We start from the raw sequence: 27,679 nt of genomic DNA, 5'->3' as shown, positions 1-27,679 counted from the left end.
TTTTTAAAAGGAATATAATTCTGAAACTATGTAATATTTCAGGATAATATGGATTGTACTTTGTTTAATAGCAAAGAGCAGTCAGTTTAGAAACAAAGGTGATGGCTCCTAAAATACGAATGTTCTTTGAAGGTTTTATAAAATCATTCCTGCAGATTCATTGACTTTACTTTAAAAGGCAACGGTTGTCTAGTTTTCAGCACACTATTTTGAGAGAACTTCTTTATTACTCTGTTTTTTCCATTAACATGTAAAATATGACACCATACAGGAACAGCAAATACCATGACAGTAAAATGGCTACATTCAACGTTTTCTTGACATATGTGAAAGAAGAGTGATAAAATATTAACAAAAATTGTTAATTACAACTTACAAAAAATCTTAGATTATTTCCTTTCTCAGTGATCCCAGAGCTTACGTTGTCATTTGACGAGCATACATTTAGTGAACTGCAAAGTACATATGACTACGTGGTAATAGCGGGCAAGCCTCTGGGGATCAAATGTATGGCGGTTGGATCAAGACCTCCTGCTAGCCTAACGTGGGTTGTGAATGGTGAAGATGTAGATGTATCCAAAGTACACAATGTACTATACAAACCAAACGAGAGGAAAAACACCACAGACTCAGAATCTACATTACATCTACTACCAACTGGAACTCACGTCAACATTTCATGTCAGTTTCAAGGGATAGAATTAGTCAGTCAGAACCTGACCATCAAATTTATCTTCTTTGAGAGCTCAGATGAATCAGGTACACTACATTAACATTACGAAAATTAAATCCAAAATTACTTAATGAATTAGTTTTGTCTTTAAAATAAAACTCTTCCTGCTTTCTTAGTGTTATAGTAAGTTTACCTAAGGCCTGCTTTTAGCAAAATTAAAAAAAAATCTCTTGGATGTAAAGATAACCATTCCGGTCATCATCAATGATTACTAAAGTTAAACTAGTAAGTAGTCAACGTAGATCAATCAATCAATTATCAATATCTATAGTGTTGTGTTTAATGAACATTTCCCTAACATGAGATGCAGATGATGAACATTGACGAAAGCTATGGAGGGAATTCCAGACAATAAAGTAATGCTTTCCCAAGTTTATTAAACGGAAATGTTGAATGACAAGGATACCAGTAGAAACAATCAGCTCTTCTAGTTGTTGTTCATTATTCATTGTTGTAAGAAAAGGACTCTTTAAGAAAACATCCAATAAGTAATGAACTATTAAGTCTATGTATGTCAACATGCGACTGTTACATTTATATCGTCCTTAAGTGTATGCTTTTACAACAACGTTGGGTTTGCCAAAGTGCAAATAGCTCAGTATAAAAGGTTTCCTTCACATTGATTCGGACATAAGCTCCATGGAACAGAAAATTGAAGAAGATCATCTCGTTCAACTTTATTCTTAAAGTATTGAATTAACTTTAGTTAAGACATGGATTTGTGATAATTCTATCCCTCCATAGTTTCAGAAGATGATTCTTTGCAAGATGATGCCGAGACCAAGGATTCAGATTTGTTGGTTTGGTCATTGGTTGCCGTCATTTGCTTCCTCTTAATATTGCTAGCGTCTACATGCGGGATTTTCATCAGCAGGTAGTATTTGATCTTATAAATAAAGAAGTTAACATAATTACATTATATCATATGTGTGTACATGACATTGTTACAGTGTGTTAGCAGTTGTAACTAATTAACCAACTAGTGTACATAACGTGTGTTGTGGTGTATTGCAGTTTTAACTAATAAACCATCCAGTGTATACAATATGTATTTAGTGTGTTGTAGTTATAACTGATAAACCATCCCGTGCATATAATGCGGGTTACGGTGTATTGCAGTTATAACTAGTTAACCATCCAGTGTTAATGATGTGTGTTATAGTGTATTGCAGTTATAACTAGTTAACCATCCAGTGTTTATGATGTGTGTTATGGTATATTGCAGTTATAACTAGTTAACCATCCAGTGTTTATGATGTGTGTTATGGTATATTGCAGTTATAACTAGTTATAACCATCCGGTGTATGTGATGTGTATCATAATGTGTTGCAGTTATAACTAATTAACTATCCATCGCATACGATGTTTGTTACGGTGTATTGCAGTTATAACTAAGTTAACCATCCAGTGTTTATGATGTGTGGTATAGTGTATTGCAGTGATAACTAGTTAACCATCCAGTGTATATGATGTGTATTGTAGTGTATATAGTTTTAACTAATTAATCACCCAGTATAAAATATATTTTCTGATTTTCATCTTAGATACACATAACGAAGAAACGGCGTTGTTTCATTACCGTGTTGCCTCTGCAAATCATCTTCTCAAGCTTTATCAGACGTGATATGAATAATTATATTATTATTAATTCGCAGGAATACCCCACAATGCTCGACTACAGACGTAACCACGATCAACAATGAACCGCAACCAATGAGTCCATCAGCTCAAGTTATGACAACTGAATGTCACAAAGCCGTAACACATGGTTATTTTAGCGATCATGCGACAGCACCTAACGACATTCCCGAGTATCAGGAGATGGAACAGCCCAATGAAAACTACAACAAGCAGATATACAGAGAGAATCCGAACTGTGTATATTACCAAAAGATTTCATTATAACCAAGACTATTAAAAACATATGTAAAGTCAAGAATAGGAACTTTTGTTGTAGTTGTTTGATTATTTTTCACATTTGTTATGTTATAAACGAAAAGTTGAAACTATCTTCACACGATACAGTTTGCATTAAGATAAACATGAAAAAAACATTCATTTCCTGCCAAGCATACGGATAACGGGTGTAAACATATATTTCTTCTATATATATATCAAATACCTTTGAATACTAATTAGCTGACAACGTGCTTTGTTGCATTGAGGAAAAGAGAGTGCAACCATAGAACATGAAAAAAATCAGAGAGATGACCCTCAAAGAGATAAAGAGCTAACTAAAGCTACAAGAGGCAGTTGAAAAGAAAGAAAACCCCGAACTGTATATATTACAGAAGAGCATTTCACTAACGGGACAATGCATACTAACTAAACACTTCTAAAATATATATATATCATATATATATATATATATATATATATATATATATATATATATATATATATATATTAATGAAGGGGGGGGGCAGGGGGAGCACAAAACGTGTTTTGGCAGCTTCTCTTAAAGCTGGCGGCCTTCAAACATCGTGGCGTATACATGAGTCGAGAATGGAATATTACTGTCTGATGTTCTGTACTTGTGATACATTGCCACTCTGGGTCAGATGTCAATGACAATAACTCCTTTTGGCTATGGCAAATATCAGAGGTATATCGTAAATATGACATAACTGCCTGCTTCAAGTATGAAAATACCATGGTGCGAGACATTTCTGGTACATACACATAATATGAGGGGGAAGGGGAGGGGAAGGACATCGATTGGGGGTTTAATCGTTGCCAGGAAATGAGCATATTTTAATTCCAGTTACTTTCGATTACGAAATGTTTTATTTATGATCTGAATAAAAGGGGCGTAAGAGGAAGTTACTAATGTTCTCTCAGTTTCGTAATAATTTGTAAGGAATACAACAGACAGAACGATCAATAAGTCAAGAGGCAAAATTAAAAGCGGCTTGTGTTTCAACATGGAGAGACATTGTTTGAAAATTTTCTTGATTTTCTTCAACTTTGCCGGTGTTAATGGATTTAAAAACCCAATATCAGTCAGACTGGTCGAAAGAGATTCTGTGATCTTGGAATGTAATGATTCTGCGACAAAAGGAAACAAATGGTTTCTTGACGATCGAGTCATATTTGCAAATGAATTTCTGGTTTATTTTTTGTCGGGTGTCCATTTATCAAATAACTACTCATTATCAATCTTGGATGTTACATTCAATCATCAAGGATTGTATAGATGTACCCGTAATTTTACCCATGTTGTGCACTACAACGTGACAATAGAAGGTAAATAAATACACATTAAAACTTCCTGTCGTGTTAGGAATTGACAGTCCTAGATAATGGCAAGGACCTAAATATTAAAAATAATCCTCTATTAAATATTTTCTTAATATTTTCATCCATGACGTTAGGCTTGCATTGAAACATGTACAGTTGCATCTCAGTAAAAGGAGGATATTTCTGGGATCAAATGCTCCACTTTTATAGATTGTAAGTTTCTCAAACATAATAGTAAGTAGTATTACAATACTTCTGTCTTTCTTACCAGGGAGTTGTATGGGTCTTGCTCTTTCACTATTTGTTACTTAATAGTAACCTTCTGGTTAATACCAAGGACTTAAAACTGAGCAATAATCCTGTGTTTCGTATTAAGTAAGTTTTGTTGTAATAATTCCATTTTTTTTTTTATAAAGTCAGCATTACAATGCTATTTTCTATCTTACCAGGAAATTGTTCGGGTCCTGCTCTTACAATATTTGTAACTTATTAGTTACTTACTAGTTAATACCAAGGACTTAAAACTTAATAATAATCCTGTGTTTAGTATTAAGTAAGTTTTGTTGTAATAATTCCAAATTATTTTTGTTTATAAAGTCAGTATTACCAGTCTATTGTTTATCTTACCATGGATCGAGTTGTTGGGGTCCTGCTCTTACAATATTTGTAATTTATTAGTTAATAACTAGTTAATACAAAGGACTTAAAACTTAACAATAATCCTATGTTTAGTATGAAGTAATTTTGTTGTAATAATTCCAAATTATTTTTGTTTATAAAGTCAGTATTACAATGCTATTGTTTATCTTACCAGGGAGTTGTTAGGGTCCTGCTCTTACAATATTTGTTACCTATTAGTTACTAGTTAATCCCAAGGACATAAAACTTAGGAATAAGCATGTGTTTAGTATTATGTATTTTTTGTTGTAATAATTCCAAATAATTTTCATTTATAAACATAAAACTTAAACTTAAACTGACACATATACCGTCAGTGGCGTAGGAAGGTACTTTTGAGTGTGGGGGGGGCTGAAGACTGATGGCCGGCCTGGGGGAGGGGTCTAAGAGGAGGGGTGCCCCCTCTCCTTTGGAATTTTTTGCATTTCCAGGTGGCCTCAGATGCAAGTTGGTGCAATATAGCACACTTCAACACCCACTCCATTTTGTAAACTTAATTTTGTATTTTCACCTGGCCTTAGATGCAATTTGGTGCTCCAAATGAGATTTTTTTCTCATTTGGAAATGAAAAAGGGGTTTTCTGACTTGCGGAGCGGGGGGGGCGGAATGATACTTCCGCCCCTCCACATTTTTCACTGGGGGGCTGGCGCCCCCAGCCCCCCGGTTCCTACGCCCTTGTATACCGTTTTATCTGAGTAGAAGGACATACCCTTGGGATCAAATGCGCCACCCTCATAGATTTTAAGTTTCTCAAACACAAGCGTTTGTAGTGTTACAACACTGCTGTTTCTCTCACCCAGGAAGTTGTTAGGACCTTGCTCTTGCAAAACTTATCACCGCCAACGGGTTCAATAATAGACGGTGTTAGTATAGTACTTATTGTGTATATATTTAGCGACATTATCATGTGTGTAGCTCGAACGATGAGAACTTCTTACTTTAGGTCACTTGTGGTCGCAGGTGATATTTCACGCAAATTATAAAAAATAGTAAGCGTATCGAAGTTAACATTCAGAAAAAGGAATAGCGACAATAAAAAAATAAATTGAGGTCATGTTTCGTAAAAGAAACATTAAGAACAAACTCAAATAAACAAAAGTTGAAAGAGTAGACATATTATAACAATGGCTTTAATAGTCTAACATGGATAAAAAGAGCAGCTCTGTATATGAATGTTTTTTCGTAAAGAGTAATCTAAAACTATGTTTTATTGCAGGATGTTGTGGGTTACACTGTGTGTTATTGCACCGAACAGTTAGCTTAGAAAGATAAAGATGATGTCTAGAATACAGATTCTTGCAACTCTTATTAAATGATATCTTGCAGTTTTAATTACTTTATGTAAAAGCAGTGGTTGTCAAGTTTTAGCAACATATTTTGAGAGAACTTCATACTCTGTGGTTTCTTTACTATTTAAAACATGATACCATATAGGATTAGCATATAGCATGAGCGGTAAAATTACTTTATTCAGCGTCTTTCTCGACATATATATATATATATATATATATATATATATATATATATATAATTTATCATTAATAAAATATTAAAACAAAGTGTTAATAACAACTTAAAAATATCTTAGATTATTTCCCTTTTCAGTGATCCCAGAGCTTTCGTTGTCATTTGACGAGCATACATTTAGTGAACCGCGAAGTACATATGACTACGTGGTAATAGCGGGCAAGCCTCTGGGGATCAAATGTTTAGCGGTTGGATCAAGACCTCCTGCTAGCCTAACGTGGGTTGTGAATGGTGAAGATGTAGACCCATCCAATGTACACAATGTACTATACAAACCAAACAAGGAGAGGACAAACACCACAGATTCAGAATCTACATTACATCTACTACCAACTGGAACTCACGTCAACATTTCATGTCAGTTTAGAGGGATAGAATTAGTCAGTCAGAACCTGACCATCAACTTTGTCATCTTTGAGAGCTCAGGTGAATTAGTTATGGATATTGCCTTTATGAAAAATAAATCAAGAATTACTTAATGAAGTAGACTCGATTTTTGAAATCATACCCTTTCAACTGCATTGAAGCCCTCGTAAGTTCTCATTACGTCTACTTTTTGCAAAACTAAAAACAAATGTTGTGGAAGTGAAGATAACTAATACGGTCTGAATAAATCAAGACTAAAGCTAATCGTGATAAAATAATAATTAATAAACTGTTCGATAAAAATTGCAAATCAATCAATCAGTAATCAATATATATATATATATATATATATATATATATATATATATATATATTTATATATATATATATATATATATGTATGAATATATATATATATAATATATATATATATATATGGTGTTGAACGTGCTTAATGAACATTTTCCTACCATGAGAGGTAGACGGTAGACAATGACGATCGGTGGAATGGGATTTTCATACAAGGCTAAGACACCGAAATGTTTAATGACTAGGATAGCAATATAGTAGTAAATATAGTATCATTATTTTGTATTTCATCATTACTATATGGAGACTCTTTAATTAAACATAAGATAAGTAATGTTAAGTCTTTGGGTGTAAAACACAAATCAATACCACCCTTAAGTGCATGCCTCAAAGACCACTTTAATTTTGTCAATGATAAAATAGGTCAGTTAAAGTGGTGGGCTTCACATTGAGTCATGCCCAAGTTCTTTTAGACAGAAAATTAAAGATGAATGTATCATTTTCAACTACATTCTTAACATAAGTTACTGCATAAGTTGTGTTAAATTCAGGCATGAAGAAGAACATACCATATGAAACCACATGTCTAATGAAATAAGTTAACTTTATTTATGAGATAATTTGATATAAATATCTCTCCATTTTTTCATATTACGATCTGTTGCTAGATGATGCCGAGAAGAAGGATTTGGTTTGGTCATTGGTTGCCGTCATTTGCTTCCTCTTAATACTGCTAGCGTTAACATGTGGGATTTTTATCAGCAGGTAGTACTTGATCTTATAAATAAAGAAGTTAACATAATTACATTATATCTTGTATGTTTGTGACATTCCTTACAGTGTGTTGGTAGTAATAACAAATTTACCACCAAGTGTACATGATGTGTGTTACGGTGTATTGAAGTTATAACTAATTAATCATGCAGTGCATATGATGTGTGTTATAGTGTATTGACAGTTATAACTAATTAACCACCTATTTTACATGACGTGTGTTACGGTGCATTCCAGTTATAACTAACTAACCATCAAGTGTATCTGATGAATGTTAAAGTTATAACTAATTAACCACCTAGTGTATATAATGGGTATTGTAATTATACTTAATTAGTTTAGTTTAGTAGAAAAAAGGATCAGGAGGGACACTTAAGTCCCCATCAAGGACCCTATAGAGAGAGGAAAAAAAAAAACCGCAGACACAAACACTCAGACCAGATTACAATGCTTAAAGTGCTTGTCCAAAGCATTCGTAAACCCATTTACACTACTTGCAAGTACAACTTTCTCAGATAAACCATTCCACTCATTCACAACCCTATTAGAAAAGAGTTATGCCGAATATTAATCCTACTATGTGACTTTTGGAGTTTAAGACAATGACCTCTTGTACAACTACTGTTAGCAAACATGAAAAAGTCGGTAAAGGATAAATTGTCGAAACCATACACAATCTTGAAAACCTGGATCAAGTCCCCACGTAACCTCCTAAATTATACTTGTTATCTCATCGATCCCATAGAGATGATGAGATATTGTAGTTCCTTTGCCAGTTGGAACATATACAGATGTTTCAATTGCCATTGCAACAGTGACGTGGTTAATTTTCCTGTGTATAGCTACATTCAGGGAGGGGTGTAACCAATGGCGGGTGTGCCAGGAAGTCCATGACTGAGGGAGGGGCAAAAACGTGTCGTGTATAAGTGTGTGTGTGTCAGTCCGTAAGTCATTGTGTGGGTTTCCAATTCTCTCCTCTCTCTGCTTCTGCAATTAGTGGTTATAATTGTGTTACTAAACGGGAAGTTTAGATGTCCAGTCATAATTTTAAAAAATCGGATATAGACTTTGATTTTCTGATATATGAAATTGCTCTCATAGTTACACAGAAAAGAAGAAATTAACGGCGTTGCGCCTTTACAGAGTTACCTATGACTTTACGTTCTCTAGCTTTTTCAGACGTGAAATGACTCATTCTTTTATTTTTAATTGGCAGGATAAAGTCACGATGTTCGTGCACAGACGTTTCCACGATCAACAATGGAATACATCCACCGGGTCCATCAGCTCAAATTTTTACAGCTGATTGTTTTACAGAAGATATCACAGTATCGAGTGACAATCATAAGTATTATGACCTTGAACCGTCCAATAAAAACGACGACATCGAGATAAACATAGAGAATCCAAACGTGGTGTACTATAAAGCAATTACATCATAACCCAAAGATTTTGAAATACATACAGTATGTAAAGTTAAGAATAGGAGTTGTGTTGCAGTAATTAGATTACTATTCTAATGTCTCATGTCATAGACGATTTGTTGAAACCATATTTAGACGATACATTTTACAGTAAGTTAAATGTGAAAGATCAATTTCCTAACATGCATTGCGATTACGGGTGTTAGCAAGTTTTTGGGACTTATATACCGATTCGACAAGTTTGTACTTCCACCTCTCATCTCTGTTCTCCAAACATTCAAACATCAAGATATTTTGCTCTCCAAGATAACTCATCTAAGAGGACCCGACTGCATCAACAAATATTTCACGTTCACTATTTTATAAACGACGGAAATATATCCTGAATGAACCTTACGTCATTGCTTAGTCATTGCAGCGTTAACATTAGGAGTTCAATGTTGTCCACGTGGATTCGTTTTCCAACAACTTTAACAGCAAGCAACCTACAACTGTTGTTTAGTGTGATTAATTGTGATGGTTTGTCGATTTGCAATCTGCCTTCATCAACGTCTAATCGACGTCCATTTATGTTTCCGTATACAGTGCTTGTTTCTTGTTTCAATCATCACTCCTCTCAGCATTCTTTAGCTTTAATATCGCTATCATAAAAGTAATAATACATACAACATAAGTACTGACTTGCTATGTTCTTTTTTGTCTAAACTTGACTGCCTAATTTAGAGATCATCGTCTTATAACTTGTTTAATAGTAAAACAATGAACAACATGTGTAAAAGTTTATCACGAATAATGAGTTGTATAAGTTAAATTTCAATATAGATGCCAATAAATCAAAATAAAGTATTCAGCTTATTCAGTTTCTTGATTCTCCGTTTAAATTGTATAAGGTTTGTGTAATTGTATATCTACCACTAATTTACCAATCTTTCGAGAATTTATAGCCAACTTTAACCTTTAGCAGAGGGAACGGAACTCATCCGGTGAATATTTCATAAAGTTTTGCTAAACTTATGTGAAAAAAAAGCGATTTGTTGCAAGTACAGTAACAGATAGTCGGACAACCAATAGCTGTCACCATGGGTAGCTTCGACGGTGCCGAAGTATGTGAGCTAGTTGGCACATACCTGATGTACCAGATCACCCCAAAATATAGTAAAGATAACATCAGTTTGTACAGAGACGGTGGTCTCGCCGCATTTAACGAACCCAAGAGTCACAAAACAAATAAAGAAGGATCTTTAGTGCAAATAGTTTGAAAGTATAAACTAAAATTCACTATTGAAGCCAACCTCAAAGTTTTCTATTACCTCGAAGTCAACCTCAATCTTATTAAGAACGAGTACGGCCCTTTTACGACACCGAATAACACCCCTTTGTATGTACATGCCAATTCTAATCACCCTCCTTCATATCTGAAAAGCACCCACGACGTTTTAAACATCGTCTTAACAAACTTTTATCAAACCAAGATATGTTCAATAAAGCCATCCCTGTCTACCATAATAGCTTCTACTCATATCGTCTAAACCACCAAGAAACTATACCGAAAAAAAAACCGAAAAATCTCCAACGTAAAATTACCAGGTTTAACCCCCTTTTTGGCAAAAGCGTAACCATATCGGAAAAGAATTCCACAAACTAGTCGATAAACACTTCCCACCCAACAATAAACGCCATAAAATATTCAACCGAAACACACTCACACTTCCTTCAGTGACAAAAAACACAAAAACGTTACCGCCCTTAGCAAATATATTTGTTCCCTGAAGGACCAATTTATACCTATTAACATAACATGGAAATATTTGAAAAATAAGGCTAAATACTACAGTAACATAACCAAATGATGTGACCATTGCCTTCCGGAAAGGTATTTATTATATGTACACTAGGTAGGTGAACGTTCAACGAGCACCTATAATTTATTTCAGTTGATACATTCCTAATTATGGAGTTTGGAACCAACAAGGAGAAGACAGCCATCTTGACCAATATGATATATGAATATTAATTCGAACACAATATGATTCCCTTCTAGTTTCGTTAAACTTGTTTTTCTGTTTATATTGTAAAGGTGCATTGTGACATAAATAAAAATGTTCCTTTCAATATTATCTAGGTACTTATCCGGGTACTTCATTAACAAAACTTTAATAATTGCTTAAATAACCATATTAAAATGTCACTGACTTTTTAATCACTGTAAAGAAAAGAGGAAGTAATGAAAATCTGATTATGTATTAATATTTATCACGGATCACTTGAACTAATTGCATCAACTATGTTAGATTCAACTTTTAGGCAAGTAGTTTTATTTTCACTGCTTTGTGAATTCATGTTACTAATCTTTTCCATTTCTATACTAACCGCGGCATCCCATTTCATTTTGTCTCACAGGTAATGACGAATTGTAGTCATGAACTGGAACTCATGAGATTAGCAATGAGTTTCAATGAGTTTCAAAATTGTCATCATGGATAGGATACATCTGAAAGTCTTGGTTTTATTTATCGTTACTGGTTTCCTAAGAGTTAAGATTTTAAGAGCCAATACTGAAGTATCACGCAAGGTGGTTCATCTTAGTTCACATGTGATCTTAAAATGTGATATACCTGAGAAGAAAAGAACCAAACTATGGTGGTTTGACGGTGAATTGCTTTACTTCAACTATATTAACACCCATCCAATAGAAGGTGTCTCTCTGTCTGAAAACTACTCGCTAGTAATACAGGAAGTTATGTTCCAGCACGAGGGATTGTTTGCACATGCGAGGGTACACCAAATGTGGCCTACAATTTGAGTGTGGCGGGTAAGTCATAAGTCAGTGCATATGCAGGTCATGGTCCCTTTATATACACAAACTATATATCATATTCATTGAGTTATTCAAAAAACATGATCATAACTTTAATGATATGTAGAATTGTTATTTCATCTTCTCAGCGCTCTTTCAAAGAACATTTAAGTAAATATAATTTTTGGAGCTTCTCTGATGATGTTATACTCAGGGATGGGGACAGGATAGCCCATGTGGATTAAGGGAAGTTTAATGTAATGCGAGCATATGAGTAGGCCTACAGTACACGCGCAACAGCTAAGATGGCGTTGCCATTCAGTGCAACGTCTGGTGATACTCCAATCTGCGGATTAGGCAGCTATCAAAGTAGAAAGCTTCATATGAAGTAACAAAGTTTCAGCGAAACAACTGTCATCCGGCAAATGTACATTTATATTTTTCGAAATTATTCAAAATAACCACCATGTACAGCATTTCCTGATGTGTGTATATATATTTATATTTACCCAAATCTCATCTCTGAAGGGTTTCATGACAAAGAGAAATACTTTAATATTTATCAAGTCTTGAATGTGAAGTGAACCAATCTTTGATAATTTATTGCTAAACAGCGTGAACAGTTTTTTATGCTAAAAGACACGTACATGTTACTATTGCATTAACAATTTATTTATTGTTGATTGTAAGAAACAAACAATGATAATAGTGTTGTCTAATTTTAATAGAATGTGCATCACGTAAGCAAAACATATTCCCGAACTGATATGCCCCAAGGTATCAAGTAACACGATATTTACGTATTAATGTGCACGACTATGAAGTAACTACAACACGTGACTTAAATGAATACTCAGTTTCTATATAGTCAACCATGTTTGATATATCTGCTGTGAAAATGAAAGAGTTCTAAACTTCTAAAAATATTTCTTATTTTCAGTCTCAATTTATTTATCAAACGATTACTATTTCTAATATATCATTATACATTTATGGGCATGACGAGAAAATAACGGCAAGAGGTTACATGAATATTCAGTAACAAGTGAAACATGTGTAAAGCATCTGTAGTGAAAACTTCCGATGTATTGATTGATTGTCAGTTTCAGTTTATTTATCAATTTTGTGCACATTAGCATTACAGTGCAATTTTAATTTGTAGCATATATCTCTCACTATTCAGTTATCCCAGAGGTTACATTGTCATTCGACAATGACACGTTTATCCGTATGATGAGACACTCACCGGAAATCATTGTCATTGATCCGAGAGAGCCAATCGAGATAACATGTCTTGCGATTGGATCGAGACCCCCGGCTAGCCTAACGTGGGTCGTTAATGACGAAGATGTAAGCCTAGACAGTCCCAACGTACGTGATGTTATGTACACACCAAACAAAGAGAGGCCAAACATTACCGACTCAACATCCACATTACATCTCCTTCCTTCTGGAGATGAGGTCAATGTTTCGTGTCAATTTAGAGGAATGGAGTTTATCAGCTCCAACGTGGCCATCCTTGTCCCTTGTGGGATATTTGATCAACATTTTCAAGGTAAGCCAACGATCAATTTATAATTTATCTACTGCAGTCTCTAATTTGTCTATATTATATCTCTATCTTTTGGAAAGGAAGGAAGCACTGTTTATCAACTGACTCAAAAAATTGAATTTAAGTAAGTGGGTAAGTGGACACGTTCATCCCATACCCATGACCTTTTTTTAGAGGTAGGACGGAAAATTTGCAATGTGACTTTTTTTTTTATTGAATTTTACCGCTGGGCTGAGGAGAATGTAGAAGAGTTTTGATGCAATTTCCTTGTCATCTTATGTAAGATTTACCAAGCCCTTACTATTAAAGCCTGATGCGGAAAATATTCAAACGCCATGTTAGAACTTTAAACTTTAAATAAGTAGAGCTTTCAAGTTTTGACCCCATCTCCTTTTCAAACTTTGATTTTATAAGTATTGAATGTAGGTTTGTCTTCGAACTATAAATGCTGTCTTTGACGATGTGTCTCACAAACCAGTCCAAAATCCAAATATTATATATCTGTAGATAACCTTGACATTGAACTACGGGGTAAGGTATATCAGATATAAACTTCAGATGCATCTTGCATCAGAGGAGTTTAGTACAGCAGCTTAAATACGAGAACAAGTAAAATCCCATTGCTTTTATTATTTTATTATGCAATTTTCCCCAATTTGGACTTTCTCAATGATGTTATGATTTTAACAATATTTATCTTAAATGTTGTGCATTGGATGTTAGAGGTGAGGATTTTCTACATAAACAGTGATTATTAAGTGACTGTGTCCTCTTGAGAATATTTGACTTCAGATCGTTCCATTTAATGTTTTGTACTCGCAGCTGATGTCCTTCTTTCCGAAGGTAACTGGTTTAATAACACGACAGAAGAGTGGATGTTGTGGATATCGGTTTCGTCCAGCGTCTGTTTCTTCGTGTTAATGGCCACTTTTGTATGTGGATTATTTTGCGGGAGGTAGGCAATCATAGTTTAATTATTAGTAGATATTAATCAATATCGACAGTTTAAAAAACGTGTGCTGGTTTGAATCTGTCGTCGTTCGTCGGTCATTCGTTTCCCAATAAATACTAATATCAACAGGTTACAAGCCTCTCCTCTCCTCTCCTCTCCTCTCCTCTCCTCTCCTCTCCTCTCCTCTCCTCTCCTCTCCTCTCCTCTCCTCTCCTCTCCTCTCCTCTCCTCTCCTCTCCTCTCCTCTCCTCTCCTCTCCTCTCCTCTCCTCTCCTCTCCTCTCCTCTCCTCTCCTCTCCTCTCCTCTCCTCTCCTCTCCTCTCCTCTCCTCTCCTCTCCTCTCCTCTCCTCTCCTCTCCTCTCCTCTCCTCTCCTCTCCTCTCCTCTCCTCTCCTCTCCTCTCCTCTCCTCTCCTCTCCTCTCCTCTCCTCTCCTCTCCTCTCCTCTCCTCTCCTCTCCTCTCCTCTCCTCTCCTCTCCTCTCCTCTCCTCTCCTCTCCTCTCCTCTCCTCTCCTCTCCTCTCCTCTCCTCTCCTCTCCTCTCCTCTCCTCTCCTCTCCTCTCCTCTCCTCTCCTCTCCTCTCCTCTCCTCTCCTCTCCTCTCCTCTCCTCTCCTCTCCTCTCCTCTCCTCTCCTCTCCTCTCCTCTCCTCTCCTCTCCTCTCCTCTCCTCTCCTCTCCTCTCCTCTCCTCTCCTCTCCTCTCCTCTCCTCTCCTCTCCTCTCCTCTCCTCTCCTCTCCTCTCCTCTCCTCTCCTCTCCTCTCCTCTCCTCTCCTCTCCTCTCCTCTCCTATCCTCTCCTATCCTCTCCTCTCCTCTCCTCTCCTCTCCTCTCCTCTCCTCTCCTCTCCTCTCCTCTCCTCTCCTCTCCTCTCCTCTCCTCTCCTCTCCTCTCCTCTCCTCTCCTCTCCTCTCCTCTCCTCTCCTCTCCTCTCCTCTCCTCTCCTCTCCTCTCCTCTCCTCTCCTCTCCTCTCCTCTCCTCTCCTCTCCTCTCCTCTCCTCTCCTCTCCTCTCCTCTCCTCTCCTCTCCTCTCCTCTCCTCTCCTCTCCTATCCTCTCCTATCCTCTCCTAAATGCTATTTCTATTTGGTTGACAGGAAACTAAAGAAAAATCCACAAACCTCCAACATGGACGGTTGTGTGACAAATGACGAACAAGAATGGCCAGATGAGATGTTCGATAGTGATGGAAATGAACTACAAACAGAAATCTCCGAAAGTTATTTTCTTGAAGCAAATGATGAGGATGAGTACCAGGAGATAAGTGCAGATAATAAATATGAGAAGAATATGCACTCAGTAAGCCATGACCGTATACTTCATCACTCTAAGTAGTTATAGACAATACGTAATTAGTAATCAATGGCACAGACTAGCTACAGAAATCTGGGATGACGAAGAACTACGAAAGACATTAACTTAAGTTTTTTCTTTGCTTTAATATATGCATTCGCATCTCAGACCTTATTCTTACTGTGCAGAATAAACTTAGTTATCTCGAAACTAGAGGAGTGGCGAAGTCGATCCCGGGGGAGTGAGAAATAGGGGATTGAGAGATAGGGAGCACAAACATCCAGTTTTTGTTAAAATCTCAAAAGTTTCCCTTTTCTCAAATTATAAGGCCTCGTTTAGCAATCAAAAATATCGGAGAATTGGAATGTAAGTCTATATTATATTCTAAGCGTCCTAATGTGAATTAATATGATAATAAAAGGTGCTCTGATGTTTAAACTAAGAAGAATTGAGTGTTTTGTTGTTGTTAAAAAGAATGGCTCTGAATTTGAATGTTAACACCCCAATACAGGACTTTTTCCCTGATGGATAGCATGGTACTGCATGTTATATAAACGTTTCCTTTTAATTGATCGTAAAAGTATAAACATGTGACAAACCTTTTTACACTCTAGTATAGATTGTCTTCTGAAGAGTCTCATTGCACAGGGTTTACGTGGGCGTTTCTTTGTACATAAAACATGACAATGTCATGAATGAGAATTTTCAACTCACAGATAAGTTTTTATGAGTTCTGATGGATATCTTTATTAAAGATGTCTTACGTGTATCTTGGTTAACGTGTTATGAATGAGAATTCGCACCACTTCCGTGCATGTACATATCTAAAGTAAGTAAATGCAAGAATGTATGCTGTTTTAAATGGATTTCAGGCGACAAACTATTGAAGAAATTAAAAAGAATACAGTTATAGTATTCTGATAGAAAAAGAAGGGATTAAATTTTAATATCTTTAATATCTGCGGTATCGGAATTTTCAGGAACAAAATACAACAACAAATTAGTTGGTTTGATTTAGAGGTTATAATGGATGCTAGTGGTCATAGGACTACTACTGATATGAGCCACCAGGCACTGCCTGATTGCCCAACCGTCCAGTACAGGACTTATATATAAACACCAGTTTTGAGACTCAACTTTGAAAGTCACGTAACAAACTTATAACTTATTTAAACTACTTGCTGTTTGCTTTTAATGCTCATAATGTTATGACCAGTTAGAAAGTACATGATCTTCAAAAGTATCCCGTCTTAAAAAAAAAACTGAAGTTTTTACGTTATTTTCATTTCCTGCCTTTAACTACCTATTGTAGACAATTTCATTTTCTTTCGGATTGAAATAGTGATAAACAAGTACATTAAGTGGCTCCTTAATGAGCGAATCTGTTATTGGCTTTATTGTTTGACGTATATATGTAATACATGTTATGATGGTATGCGCTAAATGCGCCAGAGTGACGTTATTAACGTTCTTTTAAAGGATAACAATGATGACGTTCTCGCTGATACTGCTAAGCTTTTTAGTTCTATCCATTAGCAATATAATTTCATCGATGATTTGACCAAATTTTTGCCAGAAATAGAAGCGAATGATACCTGTAGAAGTCGGGAATCAAATTGAACGAAGCAATGAAAAAGGTCCCCAAATATTAACGAATACGTTGAAGTTTAATGTATAATTCCGTTAAAATGGGTCAAGTATAATCCACTAAAATGTCTCAAAAATACAAAATTGAATGTTCTTAATTTCACTGTGTTAATTTTGGTCGTTTCCGTTAGTGTTAATTTTGGTCGTTTCCGTTAAGGTTTTTAGATTAAACTTACGATTGAAAAAGTGGTCACAATTTGATTAAATGAACATAGCAACTACGGTGTCTATCAATGCAGCTACATATATATATATATATATATATATATATATATATATATATATATATACATATATATATATATATATATATATATATATATATATATATATATATATATATATATATATATATATATATATATATAACATGTATACAGTACGCCGATTATAAATGAACACGCGGAGTTACCGTATTCTACCATGCGTAAAAGCAAAGAACGTTTTTTGTATAGTATACACATACTTGGCATGACATAGATCTTTATTTAATTCACGCATATATGCTATATATTTGTCAATCCTGTAATTTTATTTTAATCGTATTGTATGGCATGTATATGGTATACTGCGGTATATGATTTCAAGTTTCCTTGTTAATATTAAAATAAGAAGAAGATATATTTATATAGCGCCAACATCAACAACAGTTGTTCAACGGCGCTAAAAGACAGTTACATGAAAATAATTACAACACACTTGGTCAACCATTGACATGAAAATTTAGAAGTATTTTAGTTGTCCATCAATATATATATAGGTACCGTAATATATCATCTAGCGAGAGCTGACCGATGGGTGGGGGAGCACTATACTAACCTGCGACCTACTCTAGCTCTAAATCTAAACGGTCAATCTGGCAAAATTTGAAAGTGTTTTGATAGCCATCAGCTACCATATGATTGGAAGGTCCAATGGTACCATTTTTTAGCTGAGGGTTTGCCGGTATAATTAATGATGATAAAAACAAATATTGCAGAAAAAGGATCATTATTATTTAAGATTGTCTTTATATCGAAACAAATGTAAATATAAGATGCATTTTGGTTTAAAGTTTATTGGAGGAATTTAGTTAAAAATTGTTTTTTTTTTATTTCCTAAAAAAACACTCGAGTACTAGAATTTGAGTCAGCGTACTGATGGATGCTATTGTACATATGAGATTATTTTTAGGATTTACATAAATGTATGAGCATGTGACTACATATTGTTTGCACGTCAATTGATTCTGTTTGCCAATGCTTATGATTACGTATAGTTTTACGTGGGCGTTTCTGTTTGGTTTACACAAATGTACAACTATATCCCTGGTCAGTACTTAAACGTCATAAAATACCTACAGCTGATGGGCATGTTTAAATATTACGTAGGTGTTTATTAAGACATAATAATAAGACATTGTAACTATTTGAAATATTCAATCTATATGTCTTTACTGTAATGTGTATCTTTATAGATATTTTACGAGTTATTTAATATATCTATAACAGTCACTTTACTCCCACTGTGGGTTTGTCACTAGGACCTCTATTGGATATATATACCAAAGGTCCCACATCCTTTGCATGACAAGGTTCATAATTATTATCCATAATCATCCATGATACATTTTCGAGTCCAGGCTCTTTCGTGGGTAACTTAAAGGGTGTTGATGATACATTACTCTCTGACAAATTAAGCTGTAAAAATACATACTTTTAATGTTGTAAAATAGGTTTTATTATAATGGTCGCATAATAATTTGTGTACGAGAATCGATTATTATCAGCTTATTAACATATATATATATATATATATATATATATATATATATATATATATATATATATATATATATATATATATATATATGTATATATGTATATATATATATATACATATATATATATATATATATGTATATATATGTTTATATATATATATATATATATATATATATATATATATATATTATAAAACACTCTATAGATCGCTAACCATCCTTTAAGTTCAATCATGTGTGTAGCATATCTTTCCTCTCCACGGAACTCATGATACCTCACACGACATAGCACGGTTGTGGTCATACACAGTTTTAGTATCGATGTGAGGTGACCGGGGCCCAGGGTGAGCACGCTTGGTTTATCACAGAAAAAAAAAATCACTTTTCAATCATACATTTCTCTCTTATTGCTGATATTTGTTTCGCATTGTCATTGATTACTAAGCACACTAATTAAGCAGTCAGACATTTTGGAAATATGTGATATGCGATGCTTAGCAACAGCACAAACAATCATATTGTACCATGTGATGGAAGGCTTCGCCGGGGCTCTGTCGAAACTGATAATTTTGTAAACATGATCGGGAAAAAGTACTCGAGAGGTGAACTGATTCATAAAAGATATGAAACAAAAAAGGAAAAATCACCGTAAGTCACAACAAAGAAATTGAATCGTGTGTGCCTTGTTTTTTTGAAGATTAATTAAACACATTTTGTACAAGTACTTGTGCATGCCGCTACTTTTAAATTGTAAGAATTATTCAAATAGGATTAGGACAAAAAAAATGGTATAGGCTTAAGTACTTAGCCATTATACTTGCTGCAGTTAGCCTAATTTCATCCAAAGTAATCATAAGCAATGTAAACAAAGCGATTTGTAACCAACCGATGGAAAGAAAAGTTGAAGAAAAGTGACTTTAAATTGTAAATCACATATACTATACATGAATCCAGTAGCCTCAGCTTTTACGTCGGCCATTTTGATTCCCAAACGTCAAACTGGACATTTCTTCCATCTGTATTGTACTCAAACGATAAATGATCAAGGTATGTTGTGCAATACACGAAATGTCATTGTTTTCTATTTTTTTACATGCCATTCTGTAAGGTCACGTGATAAATTGGTTGATGGATGGTTTCGATGAGATATGCAACTCCGTGGAAAGTCTTGTTGAAACTTAACACTCCACTGCAGTTCGTGACAGCCCATGGTCGTTTTCTTTTCATTTTTCGGATGATAACAGGATGTATTTATGGAACTATCGCTTTCATGTCGTTAGTCAACATCGACTTGTCACCTAAAAAAAATAGTATAATGACATGATTGACATCTGATGAACAATAAACAATAAATGTGGCTTAAAGTAAGTTTTTCTCCGTCTGAAGAGTTTCTTTTTAACTCGCTAGCTTTGCTGTTGATGGATTCCACTACCCATGGTTTGCTTCTGTCACCTACGGACGAAGGATCTGCAAAAACAAGAGGGGAAAATGATCCTTAGTGTTTGATTATCTACCCTTATTCGAAACATCGCTTCCTGTTGTTTCATTGACAGGTATCGGCTTGCTGCCAGACGACTTCTCAATATATCAGCACGGTATGTGCAATGGAGTGAGTAGTAGTTATGATAGCAATACCCATGTTGTAACTATATACAGCCTTCCTGTTGAAAGGAAACATTTTGACAAGATTATGACCTCCTGACACCTTAGAAATTTATAATCCTATCTGTGAAGGATCTAAAAGTTAAGCATCTTATTTTGTCGAATATGAAGGATTAGACGTTGATGATTTTACTGAAATACAAGAAGCTGTAGAAGTTAAGATTCAGAAAAGGAATAAAGAAAAAAAAATGTTAGGTCATGTTTAGTAGGAGAATGTTTGAAACAGATCAAAGAAGTGAAAGTTTTAAGAATAAAATGATTTTAACCAAGGCGCGAATACTTCAATTTGGATAAAATAGAGCAGGTCTGTATATCAACGTGTTTTTTAAAGGAGTATTCTAAACCTATGTTATATTGTAGGATATTGTGGGTTGTACTTTGGGTTATTGTACCGAACAGTTAGCTTACTAGGGAGAAAGAAATGACGTAAACAGCCATACGTATTCATTGCAACTCTTATTAAATGATACCTTGCAGTTTTAATGACCTTAATGAAGAGGAATTGGTTGTCAAGTCGACAAAAATTAGGATAATATTTTGAGAGAACATCTTCCTCAGTGTTTTCCTCAACATGTAATGTATATGATACCACACAGGAACAGTAAATACCATTAGCGGAAAATGGATTCATTCAACGTTTGTCTTGACATAAGTGAAAGAATATTGATATAATATTAATGCAAATTAGACAATTTTGAAATGTCTAAGATTACTTCCTTTTCCAGTGATCAGAGAGCTTACGTTGTCATTTGACGAGCATACATACGTTGTACATACTATACGTTGTAACAGCGGGCGGGCTGCTGGGTATAAAATGTATTGCGATTGGATCAAGGCCTCATGCTAGCCTAACGTGGGTTGTGAATGACGAAGCTGTGATAGGGGCATCCAATGTAAACGATGTACTATTAATACCAAACAAGGAGAGAATAAACACCACAGATTCAGAATTTATGAATGAGATTCATTATTTCGTCGAACTGAAGAGGAATACAACAGCAAGAACAAGCAATGCGTAAAGAGGTTAACATTAAGAGCGGTTTTTGTTTCAATATGGAGATATATTGTTTGATATTCTTTTTGATTTTCCTCAACTGTGCCGGTTTTTATGGATTTAATCATTCATTATCAGTCAGAGTGGTCGAAAGAGATTCTGTGATCTTGGAATGTAATGATTCTGCGACAAAAGGAAACAAATGGTTTCTTGACGATCGAGTCATATTTGCAAATACATTTCAGGTTTCATCTTTGTCGGGTGTCCATTTATCAAATAACTACTCATTATCAATCTTAGATGTTACATTCAATCATCAAGGATTGTATAGATGTAACCGTAATTATACCCATGTTGTGAGCTACAACGTGACAACAGGAGGTAAGTAAATAAACAATAAAACTTCCTGTCGTGTTAGGAATTGACAGTCCTAGTTAATGTCAAGGACCTAAAAATTAGAAATAATCCTGTATTTCATATGATGTCATTTTGTTGTAATAACTCCAAATTATTTTATCTATGTCGTTAGACTTGTATTGAAACATGTACATTTGTATCTCAGTAGAAGTAGGACGTACCTAGAATCAAATGCTCCACGCTCCTACATTGTAAATTTCTCAAACATGAGCGTATTAGTATTGCAATAATGCTGTCTCTCTTACGAGGGAGTTGCTGTGGGTCCTGTTCTTACAATATCTGTTACTTATTAGGAATTTACAGCTCGAGTTACTACCAAGGACCTAACACTTAGCAATAATCCTCTATTTTGTATCATTTAGTTTTTGTTGTAATGATTCCAAATTAGTTTCACTCATAAATTCAAAATTACAATGAAATATATGTACAGTTTTATCTAAGAAAAATAGGAAGCATAGAAGTTAAGATTTAGAAAGGGAATAAGACAATTACCAAAAATTGAAGAAAGTGAGGTTTTGTTTCGTAAACGAACAATTGAGAACAAAATCAAATAAACAAATTTTGAAAGAGTACACAGATTATAACAATGGCTTTAAAAGTCCAAGGTGGATCAAATGAGCATTTCTGTATAAAAACGTGTTTTTTAAAGGAGTATAATTCTAAAATTATGTAACATTGCAGGATATTGTAGGTTGTACCTTGTTGTATAGCCCACAGCAGTCAGTTTAGAACAAAGGTGATAGCTTCTAAAATATAAATGTTCTTTGAAGGTTTTGTAAAATCATTTCCTGCAGCTTTATTGACTTAAAGGCAATGGTTGTCAAGTTTTCAGCACACTACTTTGAGAGAACTTCTTACTCTGTTTTTCATTAACATGAAAAATAGGACACCATACAGGGAGAGCAAGTACCATGAGCGGTCAAATGGCTACATTCAACGTTTTTCTTGAAATTTGTGAAATAAGAGTGATAAAATATTAACAAAAATTGTTAATTTCAACAAAAATCTTGAATTATTTCCTTTTTCAGTGATCCCAGAGCTAACGTTGTCATTTGACGAGATTACATTTAGTGAACCACGTAGTACATATGATCACGTGGTAATAGCGGGTGAGCCTCTGGAGATAACATGTTTGGCGGTTGGATCAAGACCACCTGCTAGCCTAACGTGGGTTGTGAATGGTGAAGATGTAGACCCTTCCAATGTACACAATGTACCATACAAACAAAACAAGGAGAAGCTAAACACCACAGACTCGGAATCTGCATTACATCTACTACCAACTGGAACTCACGTTAACATTTCATGTCAGTTTAAAGGGATAGAATTAGTCAGTCTGAACCTGACCATCAACTTGATCTTCTTTGGGATCTCAGATATATCAGGTAAACTACATTAACTTATACAAAACTTAAATTCATAATCATTAATGAATAAGTCTCGACTTTAATATTATACACTTTCCGTTTGCTAGTGCTATAGTAAGTTTACCTTAGGCCTATACTTTTAGCCAATTAACAACAAATCTTTTGGATGTAAAGATAACCATTCCGGCCATCATCAATAATTACTAAAGTTAAACTAATAAGTAGTCAACGTAAATCAATCAATCAATTATCAATATCTATAGTGTTGTGTTTAATGTACATTTCCCTAACATTCATGCAGATGATGAACATTGACGACAGCAATGCTTTCTCAAGTTAATTGAAAAGTCCTTTTCTTACAACAATAAAATACACAATTACGATACTAGAAACGCTATTTGTTTCAACTGTTATCGTTGTCATTTAACATTTCCGTTTAAGAAAAACATAAGATAAGTAATGAACTGTTAGCCTTTGCGTGTGAAACATGCGACGGGTACATTTAAATCACCCTTAGGTGCATGCCTTTTACAACAACGTTGGGTTTGCCAAATGAAAATAGCTCAGTATAAAAGGTGTCCTTCACATGACTCGGACATAAGCTCAATTGAACAGAAAATTGAAGAAGATAATATCGTACAACTATATTCCTAAAGTATTGAGTTAACTTTAGTTGAGACATGAATTTGTTATAATTTATCCCTCCATAGTTTCAGAAGATGATTCTTTGCAAGATTATGTCGAGACCAAGGATTCAGATTTGTTGGTTTGGTCATTGGTTGCCGTCATTTCCTTCTTCTTTATACTGCTAGCGTTTACATGCGGGATTTTTATCAGCAGGTAGTATTTGATCTTATAAATAAAGAAGTTAACATAATTACATTATATCATATGTGTGTACATGACATTGTTACAGTGTGTTAGCAGTTGTAACTAATTAACCAACTAGTGTACATGACGTGTGCTGTGGTGTATTGCAGTTATAACTAATAAACCATCCAGTGTATACAATATGTATTTAGTGTGTTGCAGTTATAACTGATAAACCATCCAGTGCATATAATGCGGGTTACGGTGTATTGCAGTTACAACTAGTTAACCATCCAGTGTTTATGGTGTGTGTTATGGTATATTGCAGTTATAACTAGTTAACCATCCAGTGTTTATGATGTGTGTTATGGTATATTGCAGTTATAACTAGTTATAACCATCCGGTGTATGTGATGTGTATCATAATGTGTTGCAGGTATAACTAATTAACTATCCATCGCATACGATGTTTGTTACGGTGTATTGCAGTTATAACTAAGTTAACCATCCAGTGTTTATGATGTGTGGTATAGTGTATTGCAGTGATAACTAGTTAACCATCCAGTGTATATGATGTGTATTGTAGTGTATATAGTTTTAACTAATTAATCACCCAGTATAAAATATATTTTCTGATTTTCATCTTAGATACACATAACGAAGAAACGGCGTTGTTTCATTACCGTGTTGCCTCTGCAAATCATCTTCTCCAGCTTTATCAGACGTGATATGAATAATTATATTATTATTAATTCGCAGGAATACCCCACAATGCTCGACTACAGACGTAACCACGATCAACAATGAACCGCAACCAATGAGTCCATCAGCTCAAGTTATGACAACTGAATGTCACAAAGCCGTAACACATGGTTATTTTAGCGATCATGCGACAGCACCTAACGACATTCCCGAGTATCAGGAGATGGAACAGCCCAATGAAAACTACAACAAGCAGATATACAGAGAGAATCCGAACTGTGTATATTACCAAAAGATTTCATTATAACCAAGACTATTAAAAACATATGTAAAGTCAAGAATAGGAACTTTTGTTGTAGTTTTTTGATTATTTTTCACATTTGTTATGTTATAAACGAAAAGTTGAAACTATCTTCACACGATACAGTTTGCATTAAGATAAACATGAAAAAACATTCATTTCCTGCCAAGCATACGGATAACGGGTGTAAACATATATTTCTTCTATATATATATCAAATACCTTTGAATACTAATTAGCTGACAACGTGCTTTGTTGCATTGAGGAAAAGAGAGTGCAACCATAGAACATGAAAAAAATCAGAGAGATGACCCTCAAAGAGATAAAGAGCTAACTAAAGCTACAAGAGGCAGTTGAAAAGAAAGAAAACCCCGAACTGTATATATTACAGAAGAGCATTTCACTAACGGGACAATGCATACTAACTAAACACTTCTAAAATATATATATATCATATATATATATATATATATATATATATATATATATATATACCACTTTATTGTACCATTAGGAGACAATGATTATAATATGATATATGGGAGACAATATTGTATATGTTGCATAAATCTTGAACGAAATGCCCAGCGAGTTAAAATTTTATGCATTTTAGCTTGCAAGGTTATGTCTCAATAGCTACAAAAAAAATACGATCATAAAGGAATGGACCAAATATATAACTCTCTGTAGTGTTATTTTGTCTCCCAATTTTTTTTTTTTATTGCAATTCCTTCTTTTGGGAGACATTTTATGAAGAAAGGCATATTAAGGAGACGTCTCCTAAGAAGCAAACTTAATATTAAAATATATATTGTGATTTCCGTATATCTATTCCAAACTGTTCACTATTACGTTTTTATAATAGACGTAAACGATCGTTATGGAAGCGTAACGAATACAAAGAATTTGTTTTCATTTTGAGTGTCCGCAAGGCCCACGCCCTCCTTGATTAAATGGACCGTAATAGACGTAACAAATTAAGCCTACCCAACATTATAAATAGCAGTTTATTTGTACGCGGAATTGATCGTTTCTTTTACCTCGGACTTAGCTGGTATGCTTTTTATACTCTTCACCACTAAATACGAATTCACCGATACTCCGGAGTTCCAACTCAACATACGCAACTAGGGATTGAAGTCCCTTCATTTATTCATAATTTGTTACACTGTTAAGAGTAAAGATTTTTCGTCGCGTGATTTATTATTTTATGAAATGACCAGACAACAGCTGAGTACCTCAATGGAGAGGAATATTTGTATGTGGGTACACATCTGTACAAAAGTGAAGAAATAGCGACCAACAAAAAGAGGCTCTTAATATATTGGAATTGCATGCACTGTACCATTTTGGAATGTTTTTTTTTTCTATAAGGTTAGTTGTCTGTTAAAGTGCACATGAAGGGGAGGGTTGCTAAGACGTGCAACACTATATGGGAGGTACTAATTGTCGCTAAATATTAAAATACACATCAATCAAGAATGAAATTGAGTGTACAAAATAGATGACACTAATAAGGTAAAGTTTAGTAACGTTTATTTTCAGCTCAATATATAACACACGGGCATTTAACATACCATATAACAAACCATATAAAATGGGTTTAAATAACTCAATATAATGGGTTTAAATAACTCAATATAATGGGTTAACATACCATATAACAAACCATATAAAATGGGTTTAAATAACTCAAAACAACAACCGAATGTTACTATGGTCAACACCTAAATTTCTGCATACAGTTTAGCTAAGAAAAAGAACAGCCAAAACGAACCATTATGCATAAAGTGTTCAAATTTAAAATACACATCAATCAAGAAGGAAACTGAGTGTACTAATTAGATGACACTAATACGGTTAAGTTTTTTTTTCAGCTCAACATATAACACACAGGCATTTAACATACCATATAACAAAACATATAAAATGGGTTTAAATCTTAACTCAAAACAACAACCGAATGTTACTATGGTCAATAACTAAATTTCTGCAAACATTTTAGGCAAGAAAAAGAACAGCCAAAACGAACCATTATGCATATAGTGTCCAATGAGGCCTGTGCTGAAATATTATATTATCAGATGAAACCTTTGTATAAGTTCATATGGAATCAGTGTTGAAGCTTGTGTTAATGCACACAATACTTTTCGATTTACCAATTAAGTTTGAAATAATTAGAATTTAGCATATACGACAATTGAATAGGCATACAACAATTACTCTGTAGCAAAATTTCTATCTGGCAATCAATTAGTATTTATATTTAGCCTGGACTGGACTGAATAACACCAATGAGATATTTTAACTTTATTACGTAAGTTTTGTTAGTACAATACTGAGGCATAGTTAACATACACAGCTACAATTAG

The 27,679-nt window shown here is 34.5% G+C and overlaps 3 protein-coding genes across 4 annotated transcripts; all 3 read left to right on the top strand.

Annotated features, from left to right (window-relative positions):
- The first annotated feature begins 475 nt into the window (after nt 1-475).
- LOC139983212 (uncharacterized) lies at nt 476-9,907 on the top strand. Its single transcript, XM_071996613.1, has 6 exons — nt 476-759; nt 1,478-1,607; nt 2,390-3,980; nt 6,258-6,605; nt 7,523-7,619; nt 8,845-9,907. The coding sequence occupies exons 3-6, from the start codon at nt 3,659-3,661 to the stop codon at nt 9,068-9,070; spliced, it is 993 nt and encodes a 330-aa protein (XP_071852714.1). The 5' UTR covers nt 476-759; nt 1,478-1,607; nt 2,390-3,658; the 3' UTR covers nt 9,071-9,907.
- Nucleotides 9,908-11,771: 1,864 nt separating this feature from the next.
- LOC139983208 (uncharacterized) lies at nt 11,772-16,739 on the top strand. The gene is made up of 4 exons (XM_071996607.1): nt 11,772-11,864; nt 13,033-13,404; nt 14,224-14,356; nt 15,450-16,739. The coding sequence occupies exons 2-4, from the start codon at nt 13,080-13,082 to the stop codon at nt 15,685-15,687; spliced, it is 696 nt and encodes a 231-aa protein (XP_071852708.1). The 5' UTR covers nt 11,772-11,864; nt 13,033-13,079; the 3' UTR covers nt 15,688-16,739.
- Nucleotides 16,740-19,249: 2,510 nt separating this feature from the next.
- LOC139983200 (uncharacterized) lies at nt 19,250-26,236 on the top strand. Of its 2 annotated transcripts, XM_071996594.1 has the most exons (5): nt 19,250-21,020; nt 21,442-22,091; nt 23,156-23,512; nt 24,205-24,334; nt 25,064-26,236. In XM_071996594.1, exons 2-5 carry the CDS (start codon nt 21,728-21,730, stop codon nt 25,311-25,313), a joined length of 1,101 nt encoding a protein of 366 aa, XP_071852695.1. In that variant the 5' UTR covers nt 19,250-21,020; nt 21,442-21,727; the 3' UTR covers nt 25,314-26,236. The 2 variants fall into 2 exon arrangements, with proteins under 2 accessions (XP_071852695.1, XP_071852694.1); XM_071996593.1 differs by having other exon boundaries at nt 19,250-22,091.
- The last annotated feature ends 1,443 nt before the right edge of the window (nt 26,237-27,679 follow it).

Source organism: Apostichopus japonicus, chromosome 16, assembly GCF_037975245.1.
Source record: "Apostichopus japonicus isolate 1M-3 chromosome 16, ASM3797524v1, whole genome shotgun sequence".
NCBI classification, from domain to species: domain Eukaryota; kingdom Metazoa; phylum Echinodermata; class Holothuroidea; order Aspidochirotida; family Stichopodidae; genus Apostichopus; species Apostichopus japonicus.
The sequence above is the reverse complement of the archived record's forward strand: the minus strand, read 5'-3'. Positions and strand labels throughout refer to the sequence as shown.

Coding starts and splice junctions, on each gene's coding strand:
- LOC139983208 (XM_071996607.1), top strand. CDS start 13,080: ATGATGAGACACTCACCGGAAATCATTGTCATTGATCCGAGAGAGCCA. Junction 13,405..14,223: donor ATTTGATCAACATTTTCAAG/GTAAGCCAACGA, acceptor TTGTACTCGCAG/CTGATGTCCTTCTTTCCGAA. Junction 14,357..15,449: donor TGTGGATTATTTTGCGGGAG/GTAGGCAATCAT, acceptor TTTGGTTGACAG/GAAACTAAAGAAAAATCCAC.
- LOC139983212 (XM_071996613.1), top strand. CDS start 3,659: ATGGAGAGACATTGTTTGAAAATTTTCTTGATTTTCTTCAACTTTGCC. Junction 3,981..6,257: donor CTACAACGTGACAATAGAAG/GTAAATAAATAC, acceptor TTCCCTTTTCAG/TGATCCCAGAGCTTTCGTTG. Junction 6,606..7,522: donor TGTCATCTTTGAGAGCTCAG/GTGAATTAGTTA, acceptor ATCTGTTGCTAG/ATGATGCCGAGAAGAAGGAT.
- LOC139983200 (XM_071996594.1), top strand. CDS start 21,728: ATGCGTAAAGAGGTTAACATTAAGAGCGGTTTTTGTTTCAATATGGAG. Junction 22,092..23,155: donor CTACAACGTGACAACAGGAG/GTAAGTAAATAA, acceptor TTCCTTTTTCAG/TGATCCCAGAGCTAACGTTG. Junction 23,513..24,204: donor TGGGATCTCAGATATATCAG/GTAAACTACATT, acceptor ATCCCTCCATAG/TTTCAGAAGATGATTCTTTG.